Source organism: Carya illinoinensis, chromosome 8 (genome assembly GCF_018687715.1).
Source record: "Carya illinoinensis cultivar Pawnee chromosome 8, C.illinoinensisPawnee_v1, whole genome shotgun sequence".
Lineage (NCBI taxonomy): Eukaryota > Viridiplantae > Streptophyta > Magnoliopsida > Fagales > Juglandaceae > Carya > Carya illinoinensis.
Window position 1 is genome coordinate 32316663 of NC_056759.1, and position 19172 is coordinate 32335834.

Here is a 19172-nt window from a genome sequence, read left to right on the forward strand (position 1 = left end):
GAGGGTTTCTATAATGTTTTGGTGAAGTCAATGGTGGTTCAAAGTGAGTTTAGTAACTGTCGAGTTAGATGATATTCGGAATTTAGGTGATGAGTTTTTACGTACAGGTTGTCGGGTAGAAGTTTGTAGTCGCTCTTGCTGGTTAGTCAGAATGGATTCGAGCCTTTTAGGTTATGTTCCTTATCTTAGATGTGGCAGCTGCGTTTTGAGATGATAATACTTGTTTTCATTTTGGGATGTTGAGGTTGATTGGTATTGATTTCTATCAATGATCATCGATATATTTTGTGGAATATTGATTTCGATTAAGGCAGCAAGAGCTAATTGAGGAGTATGAGTGATAATTCCTAATTTTGGCAAATAGAGGATTTTCTGCCAAAATGTGGGAAGGGTTTTCTTGTTAGTAGGTGTTGAGCTAGCTTATACTCGATGGTATTAATTTATGAGGACATACTCTTTTTGCATTTTGGCAAGTTAGTAGAGTGCGCAACGAAAGCGTGATTTTTGGAGATGATTAGGTGATCAACTTTTGTACTAATTTTGATGAATTAGTTGTGACTCGAAATTTTGAGAAGATACTTGTAGTTGGAAATTTATCATTTGGTTGTGCAAATTTTATTATGGATGGTTAACTTTGGAAGTGGCTACTAGGTTACCTAATTATAGTTTACAATGAAGGTTTGGATATTATAGCATAGGAGTCGATTGAGGTTAGAGCAGGTTATTGGGTAAACATAATAATTATTGGAATTTACTAGGTGTTGTATTAAGATTCTTGTGGAAATGAAGATTTGGATTACATAGCATTCCTAGGAGTACTGGGTGTGATGTACTAGACGTGATGTGCCACTAGGACACTAGTGCGAGTATGATGGAATCGCCTATAGGAGTGGACTTCGGAGAGCATTACTCATGCTTGTTTGGGAGTTGTTGGTATGTCCATCTCAAGCGTGTATTTTGTAACTACCTTGGCGTTGATGTTTGACCTTACAAATTTTAAGGACGAAATTTTATTTTAAGGGGAGAGGATGTGATACTCCGTATTTTAGTGTATTTTTAATGAAGGTGTATTTTTATTTAAAAATTGGTTCTCTTGTTTTAAATTTATCGGATTTTAGTTAGATTTATTTTATGATTTTTAACTTGTGAAATTTAATTTGATGTGCTTTCTTAGTATTAATTATTGTTTTGTGTTTAAATTGCTCTTTAATTTAAATAAGTTTATTTTTGTATTTTAAATTATTGTGTTGTTGGTTTTTATTATTTATTTTATTTTAGCTACTTAATGCATTTAAATTAATTTATTCATTTTACTGTTTTAAAGTTAATTTCGTTGGATCAGTTTTGTGATCCAAGTGGTGAGGATTGGATCTCAATTATTTCCCTTCATTTTTCTTTTTTCTCTTCTTTTTCCTTTCTCGTTTTCTTTTCTTTCCCCCTACCTCTCCTGCGCACGAATAGCTCCCTTCCATTTCTCCTCGTGCGTGTCCAGCCTCCAGCCCGCTGCCCTGTGTCACCGTCCGTGCTACATCACCTAGCCCATTAGCTCCCCCTCACTTAGGCAACCTCTTCAACCCTAACCTCTCTTCCCCACACACACTCTCTCTCTCCCCTCCCTGTTGACAGTGCGAAACACATTCGGGTTGTGGATTGTTGCGCAGCCGTGCGCCACCCATTGCCGTAGCCATTGCTCCCATTTTCTTCCACATTAGCCGGAAACCTTACCCCTCTATTTTCAGCCCTCAAAACGCCGCAATCAACCTCCATGCACGGCTATAAGCAACGGCCCAAAATCCTTCCTGCTCCACCATCACGCCACCATCATCCATGATTTCTTCATCACATCATCACTAGCCTCCCAGCAATCCAAACCGCCCTTCCCCAGCCCTGATCCGCCACTTTTGAAGCCCCACCATCTCTATCTCTAATTTGCCTCTTTTGGCCCCCAACCACCATTTACGCTACCACCCATGGCCAACCACCACCACCAATAGCTTCACCAATAACCCTAAGCTCTTCCATAGCTTTTCCTAGTCTTCTTTTGTCCCCATTCAAATTTGGATTTTTTTAGACCCATGACCACAGTGCATTTTGCACTGTGACATTACCTTTTCGTTGCCTTTTGGAGGTCATTGATCTTTTAAAAATTATTTTACAGTGTTGTAAGTATTTCTGAACAACTCTTGAGATTTAAATATATTTTGCATTAACAATACTTGTGATTTGGTTGGTTGTACCAGACTGAGTCCGAGGAGTTTGGGAGTCGGTTGGATTGGAGGACGGAGTTGTGTATGTGATTGATTGATGTTGGGATTTGTTGTTATGGGATATTTTTGTATCTTTTCCTATGCATTGCATGGTGGGTGCATGTTCATGTTTGTAAAATGAAAACTGGATTTTTGCATAATTGCATGCATGTTCATGTGTTGGAAATAAAAACTGGGTTTTCATATGTTAAATGGATTTATGGGTGCATGCGTATCATGACCCCAAGCTGAGATGGGGTATTATTTCGGTGGAGCTCCCCTAGTTACTCGAGAGAGGAATATACTGAGTGACGTCCTCTAGGTTGTCACTGGGCTACAATGGGATTGGACGGGATGGTAACGCTCTCGTGCCTACTCCGTGACTCCTCTGCTGGCGAGGGCTAAGATGCTTGGCTATGAACAGACTGGGCACAGAATTAGGCTTAGCTCGTTACGAAATCACACACATAGTCGTTACGCATTGTGTAGCGAAGGGAGCCAGGGTGTGCGGATGATCCCTATGGGAGATCATGGTGCATACGATAAAATGGATAATGGCCATTTTTTGAAAAAAATGGCAAGATTCGGTTAAAGGATATGTGGACTTTTTTCTGAGAAAATGATGGATTTTATGGGAAAATAGCGGATATTTTAATGGATATGTTTTTTTGGGCCAAATGAGATTTTGGCAGATGCAAAAAATTGTTCATTTTGGAAAATGATGATTTTTGGGTCTCATGCATATGGCATCACGTTTATGTATATTGTTGTTGCTTGAATGTATTTTTATCTTCTAGGTTGTTTGCTCGATTATTTACCTGCTGTACCATTTCTGGGTGCCATAGATTTTGTTGCAAATGATGATACAGAGCCTGAGGATGTGGCTCCGTCGGAGAAGTGATCGGGGATCACTTTCTCGGAGGATGGGATTTGTGTCTTTCTTTGGTTATTATATTTTGGTTTGTTTATGTTTTAATTGGATATCTATATAACTTTTAAAGGCTTTTTATTTTAAAATTTGTATTTTAAAAATTTTGGTACTTAGTTAACTGACTTTATTTATCAGCTACATTGTTTCTGTTGTACACTTGTTGCATGTACACACACTTAGCTCTTATCGATGGGAGTTGGGGGCATCACAACCATCGCTATGGCGTGCACTGTAGGCGAGAATCACATACGGGACTACCACTATCCCTACAGCTCCCACTGTAGAAGGGGATCGTAGGCGGGACTACCATCATCCCTATTTACCACCATCCCTATCGCGTGCACTATAGGTGGGAATAACATACAGGAATCTACCACCATCCCTACTTACCACCATTCCCACATGTCCTTTTTCTCTCTCTCTCTCTCTCTCTCTCTCTCTCTCTCTCTCTCTCTCTCTCTCTCTCTCTCTCTCTCTCTCTCTCTCTCATTTCAATTCATTCATTACAAACATACTAGATATCCTTTCTCACATGAAAAGCCCGTTTTCATTTCCGACACGTGAACATGCATGAACACAAAGATTAATGCCAAGACCTCGAACACCACATATACGATATACAAACATGACATAAAATCAACAAACATAAACCAATTCAATAACCAATCTTTTCCTCCAATCCAACTGACCCCCATACTCATCGGACTCAAAGTCAGGCACAACCAACCAACCAACCAAATTGCAATAAATACGTTAGACCAAATATATATTTAAATCTCAAAATGATTCTTTGAAAAATTACTTACAATGATGAAAGGCAACTCTAGAAGATTAAGGTGATGCCAAAAGAGGAGGAGCAGTGTTTTACAAGGGTGGTTGTGGGTCTCAAAATCAGGAATTTCGAAGGGGAAGCTTGGCTGGCTATGGAGGGGCATGAAGGAGATAAGGAAGGTGCTAGGAGGCAGGTGGTGTCGGCTTGGAGTTGTGGGTGGTGGTGCACGGGGGAGATCGGCCAAGAAAAGTGGTGAAAGGCCGTGGAAGAGTGAGAGAAGGTGGAGGCTTGGCTTAGGGAGGCTAGCGGAGACTCACTGGGGAGAAAGGAAGTTGATGCTGGTAGTGTGATGGCTAGACAGTGGTGAATGGTGGCCGAAAGTGGAGAAAATGGTGGGAGTTTGTGGGCTTCGCTTGAGCAAACGGTGATGAGTTAGGGGCTGAGATTGGTGAAGGATGTTGGTCGGTGAAAGAGGAAGCTATGGTGGTGGTGGTGGTGGTGTTGGGTAACGCATGGTGCCGCAGTAAAGTTATAGCCCATTCGAGCTCTACATGGATAAGAGAGAGAAGGAGGGCTCATATGGGTGGTGGCCAGGGTAGGTGAGCTCGCCAGAGGGTGGTGGAGGTGATGGGCTGGGTGGTGGTTCACAGTGGCATTGAGGGTAGTGAGAGAGAGACGCACAGGAGGGTAAGGGAGAGGGGCCACGCAGGAAAACATGGCAAAAGGGGAAAGAAGAAGGAAAAAAAAAAAAGAAGAAAAGGAGAAAAAGAAAAGGGAAAGTCATTGGCTCCAATGTGGACCGAGTCTTAAAGATCTTTTATAAGTTCTAGATGATACAATCACAAGATCGAGAGCTAAGAAAGTCAAGAAAACTATGCAAGGATGGGTGTAATTCACTTGGGATGAAGCTAACAGGACTCTAACATTCAAGATGGGCTTGAAGGAAAGAGATGTAGTCTTGATCCATTTGATGCAAGCTATGGAAGAGTGCAACATGACTTAAGATTTAAAGATTTATTATTCGGGGCTATTGTTATGTTTATGTAATTGAAGGTCTTGTACTTATTTATTACATTAAAATTGCTTATTTTATTAGTCATAAAAATTAGATAGAATAATTGGGCTTGACAATACTTGGCTCACATATGTTTTATTTTGTTGAACTAGGGTGTCAAGAGGGGGTACTGTAGCGGTACTGTAGCAACGCACTATTCACTTAAGGGTATTTGTGGAAGATGGAGATTTATTTTGGTTAGGGTTTTAATTAGGTTTTGGTTTAAATACTCTTTGTAGCATCATTTTAACAATTATATGAGACTTTATGAAATTTGGTAATTATTTCATTGTGAGCTGAGTTTTATCTTATCTTGTTCTTCATTCAACTTTTGAACTTATTAAAGGTAAATCACAACTTTTGTAGCGTTCTTCCTTTGTAATCTGGGTTCTTGAGACAAGTTTTTCAACATGTCTAGATTTTAATATAATCTTGGTTCTTGAACTGAGTTCCTCAACAGGTCTAGATTCTTCTATCCATTGACTTGATTTTGGCTTTCTTAGGTGAGTTTTCAAATTGATTGTGGGTTCAAGGGATTCCAATTCCATGACTTCATATCATTTGGTATTTAGAGCAAGGTTTTCATTCAGGTCTAATTCTATATTTTAATTCTTGCATTTTTAAATTTAATTCTAGGGTTTCATTGTTATAGGATTACAAAAAAAAAAGGTGTAGAAATTTCCTTGTTCATCTAGGGCTGCCGAATTACTCTATCATTAGGGTTTTTTGTATTTTGGTCTTGGGCTGTCATATTAATTAGGGGCCGAAAATTGCATCATCTAAGATTTCTTGAATCTCTAAACTTGTCAATTACTTGGAGTGTCGTTTTATTGATTCTCCTCTATTTCCTTGTCAATTTTTGTGTGTTTAAATTTAATTATTTGATTGTCACAATTGAATATTGTTGTTTATGATTGAATTAGTGAGGAAAGAAAAGAAAAAAAAAAAGAAAAGAAGGAAAAAAAAAAAAGGAAAAGAAAAATTCAAAAAAAAAAAAAAAAGAAATAAAAGGATTTTGGATATAGTTGTTTGAAATACTTAAAATCTGAAAATTGAGTGATTTGGCATTGATTGAGTTTTAATATCAAAGGGGTTGAATACATCTTTCTAATTGTTTTGTAATTACTTTTTTTCTCATATAAATTTCGTGAGTCTCATGTCATTTTATTCCTTCCTTATATTTTATTCTTGTTTTTTGGATCTAATACAAGATTGTATTATCTTGATTTAATTTAACTAGTTCTTAAAAAACTTGAGCGGAAAAACAATTGAGGTGAAAGGCAAGATAGTGTGAGATTATTATCTGGAAAAAGTCAATTAAGAATGAAATACGAGTGGAGTGCCACTATTTGAGTGTAAGCATGTAAGGGAGTGTGTGAGGTTTTTCACTAACATTCTTTTGTACAACGCATTACAATGTCTCACAAGAGGGACTCATCACCCAAGAGGGTGGCATACAATTTATTATTTGTGTTACAGTCCATGCAACAAAAATTTTTTGAATACTTGAATTTAGCATTGGGGGAAGTGAAGGATAAGATAGATCAATGAGGTGCAGTGATCAGAAATATGTAAGGTGGGAGAAATACGAGTAGATGTGAGTCTAGTATTGAGAACAAATATGAGTATGAAGAATATGGTAAGTCTCTCATTGCTAGGTATGCGCTCAATGCACAAATTAAGATGGATGATACGGAGCAGTAGAAAGAGAACATTTTTCATACTAGATACCACATCAACAACAAGGTATGTAGTATGATTATTGATGGAGGGAGTTGTACTAATGTAGCTAACACTACTTTAGTTGAGTTATTGAATTTACCTACCTTAAAATGCCCTAAACCATACAAGTTGCAATGGTTAAATCGTCTGTTTCTTCTCCTCCAACCAACGTCGCCATGCATGGCCCGTGGCTGTTACCGCCGCTCCCACCTGGTTTCCCTCTGGCCAATGAAAACCCTCACCCATTTTTACTCCACCCCACGCCACCTCTTTTGACAACTCTTCTCGACACACGTGCAAGATTAATGGACTTGCCACCACCAAACCTTTCATATCTGACCTTTGTGCCTGAAAAAAGACAAATGTGTTGTTCATGGGTTTTCACATATTCTAAAGTCTATCGGAGTTGGTCCAAACTGTAATCCGTCCTTTGTCACATCTATCTTACTGCTTTCCTTTTTGATTTCTCTATTGTTAATTAAAATAAAAAAGAGTTCTTCTCTCCGACATTTGTCTATAAAGGTTGAATCATCTCTTTTTATGAATGGTGAGGTTTAGTCTCTATTTAGACAGAGAGTGTTATCTCTTGGACGTTTTTCTGTAGAAAGTATTAGTAATAGTGAAAACCAGACCAGTCACAAAAGTAAATAATATACTAGTGAAGCTCTAAATGCATTATTTTAGTTTATGATGTCATGTTTGATATGGGGACATCCCAAAATGTATTCGGTTATCGATGTAAGTTTCTCTATGAATGATGCAAGTTCCGCATGTAACTAACCTCAATGCTCGAATGTCCATGTGACTTCAGACATAAATTTTTTCACATTCGAACATAAAGAAAATCATCACTTGTATCTAGTGATGGTTTCCACAAATCATCATAGAAAATGCTTTTTGGTGACAGTTGGTGGACTGTCACAATTTTTAAATCGTCACTAAAAACTATTTCTGTTGTTGTGTGTATATTACTATTAAAATATTATATATTCATGCAGGTCATTTTGGATTCTTTTAGTCGTCAATAATGACTTGATTGATCATCATCTCCTTAGAGTGCTTGACTATATCTCATTTTTCAATTAAGGATTCTATATCATGAATTTCTTATAAATATATGTATTTTTTTATATTTGTTTCATTCTACTTATATATAATATGTGTTTTTGAATTGTTTGGATTTGAATGTTTACTAGCTGGTCCTTAATTGATAGGAAAACCTCTGCATGACGACCCATTACATGAGTACTGACAAACCAATGCAAAAGCCTGGCCACTATCTTCTTTTCATATATACGTTTAATTTCTTGTTTAAGACAAGACGTTGGAAATCAGGTGAACGTCGTCCTTAATTTGGCTAGAAGAAACTTGGGGTAACATTTACACCTTAAGAATGCCAGCTCGATCAGTAAGGAAGGATTAGTAGGAAGTCTATCAAAGCCAAAGAAGTCGACGCTAACAAGTTCGGCCCCCAATCTATGTATAAGTCAACCTCAATCTAAAGTATTCAATGGAGGAGTTCTACAGTTATAAAAAATTATATAAAAGAAATCTCATAAATTAATGTGATTTCATATTATTTGTCAGATTTATTTATAATAAAAATAACTCTATAATCTGATAAATTACACCAATTTGTGAGATTATTTTTGTGTAATATATATGGATATAAAATGGTGAGTTACTGCTTACTCATTATGTAGCATATTTAATGAGAAAAAAATTTAATTGCAAACATAACTGGGCACTAATATATGCACTAATCTAATATGATTAGTCAAAAAATAGATTTTATTGAAAATATCGTTAATTTAAATTTTGAATATGAATGAATCAATATTGGTACGCAGATTAATACGCGACTTTACTTGTATTTAACAATCTCATTTAATGAGATGGAAGAGTTGGCAATTTTGCAGACTATAAGAATATTATTAAATTTTTAATAAAAATTAAGGGGGGTAATATAAATTTATCACAAAGATATATATACACTGTAAAGATATCACGTAATATTTATCTCAAAGATATACACTATAAAGATATCACGTAATATGCATAAAGTATTTCCCAAAATATATATTTCAACAATTTTGAAATTTACACAAAATTAATACTAAAGAGCCACTTATCTCGTTTGCTAATCCAAATGCATGATTTTAATTTATGATGTCATATTTGATATAAAGACATTTTAAAATATATTTACTTATGAATATAAGTTTTTCTTATAAATTAATGGTGATAATTTTTCTTGAATGAAAAAATTTATATACAAAATTGCGTCACATGATGTGTAATACAACTCAAGTTTTCTGTGTGTTGATTCTCGTTTAGGTAGCTTATATTTTAATACAAAATATTGATAAAGACTTATTTTTCTAAGCAGGCTGCATGTATAAATATATATATATATATATATATATAGATTTATATAAATACACACACAAATATTTTACGAAGTCTGTTACACGAACGTGTACGAAGGGTCCTTAATTTCCATCGCGGAGGTCAAGCTAGCTGGCGGCAAACCGCAGGAGGGATTTTTTTAGGGATGCTAGCTGCTAGAGGGGTATGCTATCAAATTGTAATTCATCCAGCAAACATATATATGAGACAAATAAGTAGTGTATATTAATATTAGAATATTATAATATATGCATGCCAGCTCATGATTTTGGCTTCTTTTAGCCATCAATAATGACTTGATATTAATTAATTTATACAAATATATTAATTTATGTAAATAATTGATTTTCGGAAACTATTTAGAACGCGCGGCTTTCTTGTCATATAATTATATATTTTGGTTTCAAGAATAAATAAATAAATAATTTAATATGTAATCAAAGAGATCGATATTCATCAACTCGAAAAGGTGAATCACTTGGACTGGTTTGATTTTACAAATCTTTAAAATTATGTCATCACATTTCAATATTCGAATATTATTTAAAAATAATTATTTTTTAATTTTAAATTATTAACTTATTTATCTAATCATTATAATACTTAATTATTATAATTTTTCTAAATTTTTAAATAAAATATAAAAAATAATTCAATCTTTTTAAATCTAAAAAAAAAATTATATTTTATAATTTTTTATTTAACTTTTTCCCTCTTATTTTTCAAAATCTCATAAAAATCAACTCTTAACTATTTAACTCATTTATGTAACCGAGCCACTTGTCTCGTTTGCGAATCCAACGTCCAGCCAGAGTTACCACTTGAATAGACATGCTCTAACTTATCCGCATATATAATTGGTTAAATTCAGTACCCTAAATAAAATAAACATAGATCGGAATAAAATAATAATATATATCAGAACGTGTTAAAGAGTTGTCAAATGGTCAATCTGCATAAAAATAAAAAAGCTCAAATTAATTAGTTACATTATTGGGGTCTGGTCGTCTCGATTTTTATAAAAACAAAAAATAAATAAATAACATTATAAATTATTCTTCATACTATTAACTTAGATAGATCAGTTGACGGCCTCTTGGCAGCGAAGCATCTCTACAACCTGGGTCATGGTGGGCCTATCATTCTTATCTTCTGCAACGCATTGCAAAGCCACCTTGAGCAGAAGTTCCATCTTAGCCGAGTCATATCTGCCGCCCATGCTTGGATCTACAATCTCCTCAATATTCCACGACTCCCTTGAAGCTTCACCAACAGCATGCATGACCTTCTCCCTCACCTGCGTGTTCAATCTAGTATGCTCTTTCGCCCCGCCGCCACCAGAGCTATGCTGCGTACCTGTGGGGCTCTTTCCAGTAACCATTTCCAGCACCACAATCCCATAGCTATAGACATCAACTTTAGAGGTGATAGGAAGATTATAAACCCATTCAGGAGCCATATAACCTCTAGTTCCTCTCATCTTTGAGAAGCTTGAATGATCATGCTCACCTCTGTTCAGTAGTTTGGACAGACCAAAATCTGCTACCTTTGGTTGATAGTTGGAGTCCAAGAGTATGTTATGAGGCTTTACATCACAATGTAAAACCCACTCTAGGCACTCTTCATGCAAATAAGCTAGGCCCTTCGCTGTGCCCACTGCAATATCAAACCTCTTTTTCCAATCAAGTTCGTTAGAAGTAAGTTTTTCTGCTAAGGATCCATGCTCCATGTACTCGTACACCAGAAGCCTATGCTTTCCCTCTGCGCAGTATCCCCAGATTTCTATCAAGTTCATGTGGTTAAGCCTCCCAATGGTATTTACTTCTGCTAGGAATTCGGCTTCTCCTTGGTTAGCTTCGTTGAGTCTTTTAATTGCTGCAACTCGCTTATCGGGCAGTATACCTTTGTATACTACCCCTCCCCCTCCTCGTCCAATCACTTCAACGAATCCCCGTGTGGCCTTCTTCAGCTCAGAAAAGTTGAATCGCTTGAATCTAGACATCAGGAGGTATCCTTCTGCAACTGGGTCGGAATTCTTACTGCTCATGAATAAGGAAAAGAACACAAGGAAAATGCAGATTACCTCTAGGCCTCCCACTGCAGTAGCAAACCAAAGCAAAAGCTTCACTGTCTTATTTTCATACGTTCCTCCAACTTGCCTGCTAAGTTCGGCTATGCAATTCAACCTTGATTCGGAGGCATCCAGCGTCTGGTTATAGAAAAAACCAGCTTTGGGTACTTTTAAATAAAAGTCTCCCTCAAAATTTGGTGTAAGTTGTCCATTGTATAACTCATACTTGGGGTAACATAAATAGCCCCCGTCAGCTGCGCTAAATTTAAATTGGAAACCTTTGCAACCACACGTCGTCAGGCATTCGTTTTTACAGTGTTGTAAGGTCACATTAGGCTGGAACTCTATATCATAGCCATAGAACTCAACATGAGAAAGTTGGAGAAAACTAGACAGCTTTTCATGACTCTGATTGCAAGGGAGATTGAAGTCTGCTTCACACCCAAAAGACCAATCAGTTGGATCTTTGATCTTGAATCCCTGCAAGCAAGAGCATCTCCTGCCGGAAGCATGATCATAACTACAAAAACTATTGGGCCCACATATGCCATGAATCGTGCATGGATCCGACACCGCTTGCCATGTGACAACCCAATCCCACCCTTCATTCATTGCTTCCAGGCTGTATAATCGAAGGTTACCATCACGATCAAGAGTTAATCTTCTGTGAGTTTTCACCCCAAAATCTGTAGCTAGGATTACCAAATGATCAGATGACCAGAAATAACCCGACTCGTTCAGTACTGCAGCTCTACTAGAGTTGTACATAGACCTTCCGGCTAGCCCAGGATTACTAAGCCAAGGTTCAGGCCAGTAGAGACTGGATACAACAGGACCTTGGTACAACAGCTTAAGGACATTATCGTTGTCAAAAAATAGTTTATAGTAGCCAGAAGAATAGTCTACTTTGCTTGATTTTGAAACAAGGGTTGAAATCCTGGTTAGCGTTTGTTGCGGAAGAAGAGTATCTGTTGGTGAATCAAAGCTCTGCCAAATGACACCACTCTGAGAATGATTTAGAACAAGATTTCCAGTGTTTTGGAGCTGTAGTTGCAATTTCGAGGACTCTAAAGGGGTCGCGGCTGCTGTTCTGGTGGCCCAAACGGTTATACCGACCGAGTTTGTTAGGCGAAGCTTGCCATCATTCGAAAGCGAAAGCTGTGAACCTCTTCCATCAACCGGATCATCTCGGTTTGCCATCCAAACAACGGTCGGAGCTGAGGACCTTGTCAACCATATGGCAAAGCAGAAAGCGTTTTCACCTACCGGGAAAAATCCTGCAGAGAAATCTTCATTGAGAGAAACCAGTTTGTCGCTTGGGTTCTCAACAGATAAGGATGAGCCTCTGAGAATGTCAGATGTTTTTGATGATGAAGATAGGAGAGGAGTTTGGATGAGCGTAAGAAGAAGGAAGAAAATTGAGATATCCATGACGAGAATGCAAGAGGTTACGTAGTCTGATAGATGCATATATAGGAGAAGAATGTAAATGTTAGCAGATGGCCGCCACTTGTTTTCCCACTCCTCAGACAAAGACTTACTCCCGAAATGGCTATGGATGAGAAACCTGGACCGGAAATCACTTGTCAAGTGGACGTCCATTGTTTTATTATTGTACGTCAGTGTTGATTTTTCGAACTCAAATGGCGATTTTAAGATCGTTAATGTGATTTTTTATAACGTCATTATTTAGACAAGAACGAAGTCGATTGAAATCTTTGTTACAATTCCGGCTCGTCTAAAATTACACAAGACAATATTTAAGTAATTTAATAAATTATTTACATCCACTGAAACCTTTTAATTTATATGAGATTTATAAAACTCTACAAATTCTCTTTCTCTTTCTCACGTACTCTCTTTCTCTCTAGTTTTTCTCCCACTTTTGTATTTTACAACTGAGCAGCCTATAATTTCTGCGTTAGGTGTAGAAATTTGTGACCTTGCTGCAGAGAAATTTTCTATTAAATTTTTATTTAATGTGATTCCATGTTAGTGGTTTCTTGGTTGTTTAGTTGTAAGTGCATGGCTCGGCACTTACGGAATTTTTGGAATGATCTATTGCTTTTACTAAGAGCTGTGCACTTTACACTGAACATCAATTTAGAGAATGGAATAATGCCTGGATTTCCTTGCAAGTGGGGGGAGTGGAAGGTCATAATAAGGGAATGCTTCGGTTGGATAAGATTGGATTACCACATGTTAGAGTTTCATGGAGGGTTGGTTTTATTTTGTTGTAATAAAGTTTTCATCCATCATAAGCGAAAGTTTTTTTTAATAAAAGTTAGAGGTGCTGCCCTCTTGCATTAAAAAAGGAAAAAAAAAACATACTTTTAAATGTATACATTTATTTTATTAAAAAAAAAGTTAATTTCGTTATAAATAATTGATTTTTTTTTTTACGATAAAATCTAATTTTTAATAAAAATTCTATGTAAAACTTATATATATCATTATTCTTTTTAAAACATACGTACCGATAAGACTTAGTTCTTTTCTAAGCGGGGTTCAATATATATATATATATATATATAATATTATTTTCAATGTCTGTTATAGGAACATGATCTATATATGGCAAGCAAGGCGGCGAGGAGTGATTTTATTAGGGGCTGTGGGGTATGCTACCAGAGCCAGCAACCATGCATCGCGCAATTGAATGCGAATGCAACGAACATGTTATGCCTTGCACATTGTTTATTGGATTTTCTTAGCCATCAATAATGACAGCTAATTTTTAGACTAGTGCAGCTTGACCCCATATATATATATATATATATACTCACACACATGACTAGTCAACTCTCAACGTACACGGCACGGCACGTAATGCCCAGTTGGAAAAAAATAAAAATAAAAAAATAAAAATTAGGGAAATAAATTACCGCAGAAAATGAGACAAACAAACCATATTACATTAAAAAATATAAATTTACTTGAAATAGTATTATTAACATCAGGTTTGTAATTAAACTATTAAATTTATCCGACAATCAAAGAGATATTTACGTTTGAAAATGATATACCTAAATAAATCATTAAATAAAAAATATTAATAAAAGAGAAAAATAATATATAAATAACTCAAAAGAAAAGGAAATAAAATGTTGTATGACATTAAAATTTATTTTTTAAAGAGTTTATATTTCTATCAAATTTTTATGAACGGTTAGTATTTATTTAGAGGCCAAAAAGGGGAGACCGTACGAATATAAATACAGCATAAAACAAGTGAATAAACAAGTGATAATACGTTTCATATCTTCACCTCGTCTCATTTATTATAAGCAAATGTACATGCATATATGAAAGATTACATTCATCATTCTCACACACCATACATTATATTCAGATTTTTATCAAATATATAGTGTATACATAATGAGTAAAAAAATTTAATTAGTTTAAAAAAAAAAAATTAAGAAAATAAAAATAAATATGATATGTGTAGATGATGAATAATAAAGCTAAATATATATATATATATATATATATTAACTTCGTCTATTCAGAATAGCGAAAGTCCTGCTATATTTAAAGGAGGTTGAGGGAGGATCTTCTTCGAATCATCTTTGCAGGCCATGATAAGAACAAAAGTATTTTTTTAATTTAAATTGCATGATTACACATTTTATATTTTACGCCTTCAGATTATCACCCATTTTATAAGAGAAATAATTTTAAATGTTTTATTCTAGATGTGCACTATAGGACTATAGGCATTCATGTATTGGATTATGTTTTTAGGGAGCGGCCACAAAGAGAGTCATAATGAGGTGGGGTGGTGTGTCCCCGAACCGTGTGTTTTTTCCTTCTTTTTTGTTTTTTTGTTTTTTTTTTCTCCAGATATTATAACGGGGTGGGATCCACTCCTTAATCACCGAATCATACTTCCCGGGATTCTTCACTAGTTGTGCCTTGATATCTATTCATCCTGGAAAAGCAACCTGTTCTACAAATTTTCTCTCTTCATTTTCAATTTTACTATTACAATAACAAAAACAGAGAGACGTGTTTTGGGGTTTCATGGGAAACAGCAAGCAAGATTGTGGTAGCGGATTTATATCGACTGTGTTTGATTTGGTTTTGGTTGGGGCTAAGACATCCATATGGAAGAGTGTTAGGGTTCTCTATTTTGTCGGATCCTCTCTTATCACTTGTCTCTATTTGGTTAAAGTTTCACTAGCTACCACCGCAATCCTCCACAAAATCACGAGAGGCAGAGTGTTAGGATTCCTAACATAGTCTAGTCTAAAGAGAAATAAAGAAGATACCAATCGTGCAACTTTGAGTCTAGCAAGTCTCAATCTCACTTCTCTTTGTTTATTCAATCTTCTCACTACCATATGTTTTTTATATCTAAGCAAATATAATAGATTTTGTTTGGTTTGATTTCATGCATGTGTATTCATCCCATTTTTTCAATCAAAGATAAGCAAAGTATTAGTTAGCTTTTGAAAATAGAAAATGTTCAGTTGAAAGGACAGACAAAGAGAAATCTATCGAACAACTGTCAAGATTCACAAAGGAAGAACATAAACGCCAATGCCACCAAAAGATTTCTTGAGAAAGTAGGGAGGGAAATTTTTCTAAGAAGGTGCGAAATAATTAGTATTGCTTTTTAACTTGTAAACAAATACCATGATATTGAAAATGTTTTTCAACTTCCATAAAAGTCGGTGGTGAAAGAAAGTTGCACGGAACGAAACCGTAAAATGAGAAATAAAGAGGGATAAGATTGAAAAGTAAATGTTGGACCAAAAAACACTATTGCCTTGATATCTATTCATCCTGAAAAAGCAACCTGTTCTACAAATTTTCTCTTCATTTTCAATCTTTCTATTACAACAACGAAAACAGAGAGATGTGTTTTGGGGTTTCGTGGGAAAGAGCAAGCAAGGTTGTGGTAGCGGATTTATATCGGCTGTGTTTGATTTGGTTTTGATTGGGGCTGAGACGTCCATATGGAAGAGTGTTAGGGTTCTCTTTTTTGTCGGTTCCTCTCCTCACTCGTCTCTGTTTGGTCAGAGTTCCACCAGCTACCACCGCAACCCTCCACAAAATCACGAGAAGTAGAATGTTAGTATTTCTAATATAGTCTAGTCTAAAGATAAATAAGGAGATACCAACCGTATGGCTTTGGATCTAGTAACTCTCAGATCTCTTTTCTCTTTATTTATTCAATCTTCTCACTACTGTATGTTTCTTAGATCTAAGCAAATATTATAGATTTTGTTTGGTTTGATTTCATGCATATGTATTCATCCCATTTCTTCAATCAAAGACAAGCAAGAGTATTAGTTAGCTTGTGAAAATGGGAAATGTTCAATTGAAAGGACAAACAAAGAGAAATCTATCGAACAAATGTCAAGATTCACAAAGGAAGAACATAAAAGCCAATGCCACCAAAATATTTCTTGAGAAAGTAGGGAGGAAAATTTTTCTAGAAAAGGTGCGAAATAAGTATTGCTTTTTAACTTGCAGACAAATACTATGATATTGAAAATGTTTTTCAACTTTCATAAAACTGAGGAGGTGAAAAAAAGTTGCACGGAACGAAACGGTAAAATGAGAAATAAAGAGGGATAAAATTGAAAAGTAAATGTTGGACCAAAAAACACTATTGCTGTTGAGATAGATGCTTTTATATATAGGAAGATATATATAATATTGTTTTTTAATTAAGGATTCTAGAGGATTTTTTTATTTAATTTTTTTCTGTTTCTCATATAGTATTTGAATTGTTCAATGCGGGAGTTTATATATATTGATCAATCATTAGTTCCAAATTTATACAAATATGTTTTATGGAAATTAGTTGGATTACGGTTTAATTCCATCGTATCTACAATTGATTTTTGGTTCATTTATATGAATAAATATATATTGGCTTCAGGAATAAATAAATAAATAAAATATAGCATATTGTCGATGAACGATCACAGTGGCCGTGTAGGGGCCGGGCCATATATATAAATATAATATAATAAAGATTGAAGAGAGATGGGACTTTTAAATTAACTATTCGTATTGTTAGGACAGGTTTTCAAGTGGAAGTGATACAAAATTTTCTTAATGTTTTATCCTATTATTATAATTTTTTTAAATTTTTATATAGTATAAAATAAATAATTTAATTTTTTTTAAATTTTAAAATAATAATAATATTAAAAAAAAATATTTTAAATTTTCATTTAAAATTAAAATACTTATCTCACACACGTGGCGTCGGCTGAGACTTTGGTGAATAATTTTTTGGGGTTAAATATTGTTTAATAACGAAAACGACCTATTTAATTTGGTATATATATATATAGTTGGGTGTTTCGATCGATACCCCCAAACTTTTTCCTGAGATATTTACGTTCAATTTAGTTAATGCATGGTGTATGTAGTCCAATGTGGTATGCTCATTGGTCATGATGGCAACCAAGTTGTGGATGATATTTCGTTCAACTTGTTCTTGAAGTGGTGATCATCAGAATAGACCAATGTGCTTTGAAGTGCGCCCTAGCTTCAAAGCACTTGCAGTACGTAATTAATGTTAACAGATAATTAAGGATAGATACATGTTTAATTACCATGTCTGAAATCAAGCTTTAATTTGTTCCACCCACCGTAACTTTTGTACAAGTTTAATGGTTATAATCACCTTTAGTTTCGAAAAACTATAATTTTAATTTGGATGCATTTTGGAGGCATCTATTTCTAGAAATTTAAAATAAATCAAATAAATCAAAGCGTGCAGATCTTATATTCGTACATAAATCAAATAAATCAGATCCGCATATTTCTTATATTATCCATCGAAATAATAGAGAAGATGAATTTTTAATTTTTATTAATAAATAAAATAGGCCAAAAAGAATCAAGGGAACATGTACTTGTAGTAAAAATCAAGTCCAAGTTATATTGGTTTGCGGATTTTGTTGTTATATCTGAATTGTATTATTAATACCACTTATGACGGACAAGCCCAACGAGTATGGGATCTAATTGTACTGTTAAATAGTTTTTTTATTTAAAATAGATCATATAGCGTGGGCGTACTATTGGAGCATGACATAAACTACAACAAAACCACGTGATCAATAGGCCTTGAATTAAAATAAAAAGCAAAAACTTAATATTAAAAATTAAAAACATTATAAGGTGGGGTACTCGATGCTACATGCGTGCCCCAACTTGTAATTTTTTGTTTTCTTCCTCTCCCTCCTTTTATCGTAGACGATGCTGGTCAATGCGCAGCATGTGTTGCTTTGACCGTTTTCCTTTCAACTATGAGACGGCAAGAAGAGAAAATAAGATTTAAATACACCCTTTAAATTACAGTACCAGTTCTAGGATTCTGAAACGTGGCTTTTTTGTTCTCGGATAAACCACTTTCAGACTACATCGATCTCAACCACGTTGTTGGATGGAAAATGATACCTGTTCCCAAGAGTTTGTTTTTTCAAAGTTATCGTTTTGATATTGTTTAATAATTAAGAAAATGACTGTTAATGAATTGATGTATTTTTTTATTTTATAATAGTAAAATAATTTTTCATTAATAATAAAATGACTTGTAAATAGTAATAAAATAGTTTGAGTTAAAATTTAATTTATTGAATTATGGAAAAGGAGAAAAAAAGTTGAATAGAAATATTAGAAAGTTAAAATATTGTTAGAATATAAATTTTTAATATTATTTTTATTTTGATATTTGAAAATTTTTATTTTTTTTATATATAAATTTAAAAATTTTGTAATGCTTAGATATAAAAAAAGGTATGAAAGAAAAATTAAAAAGTGTTTATATTTAATTAATATTTAAATGTTGAGGTGATATAGAATGAAATGAAATAACTACTTGTGATTATGATCCAAACAGGGCCTAAGGCCTAAAGAAGTCGAATTGAAAGTTACCTTGCCCAAAAGAAAAGCGGCAGTGCCTTTATTTTTTTTTTGGGTGGATTGTCGTGGAA

At 34.7% G+C, this 19172-nt stretch overlaps 1 protein-coding gene across 1 annotated transcript; it reads right to left on the reverse strand.

Annotated features, from left to right (window-relative positions):
* Window positions 1-10032: 10032 nt before the first annotated feature.
* On the reverse strand, window positions 10033-12755 carry LOC122317993 (putative receptor protein kinase ZmPK1). Its single transcript, XM_043135103.1, has one exon. It carries the CDS (start codon window positions 12673-12675, stop codon window positions 10216-10218), a length of 2460 nt encoding a protein of 819 aa, XP_042991037.1. The 5' UTR covers window positions 12676-12755; the 3' UTR covers window positions 10033-10215.
* Between the last annotated feature and the right edge of the window lie 6417 nt (window positions 12756-19172).

Bases quoted from the DNA above. Each gene is read 5' to 3' on its own strand.
- LOC122317993 (XM_043135103.1), bottom strand. From the start codon at position 12,675: ATGCATCTATCAGACTACGTAACCTCTTGCATTCTCGTCATGGATATC.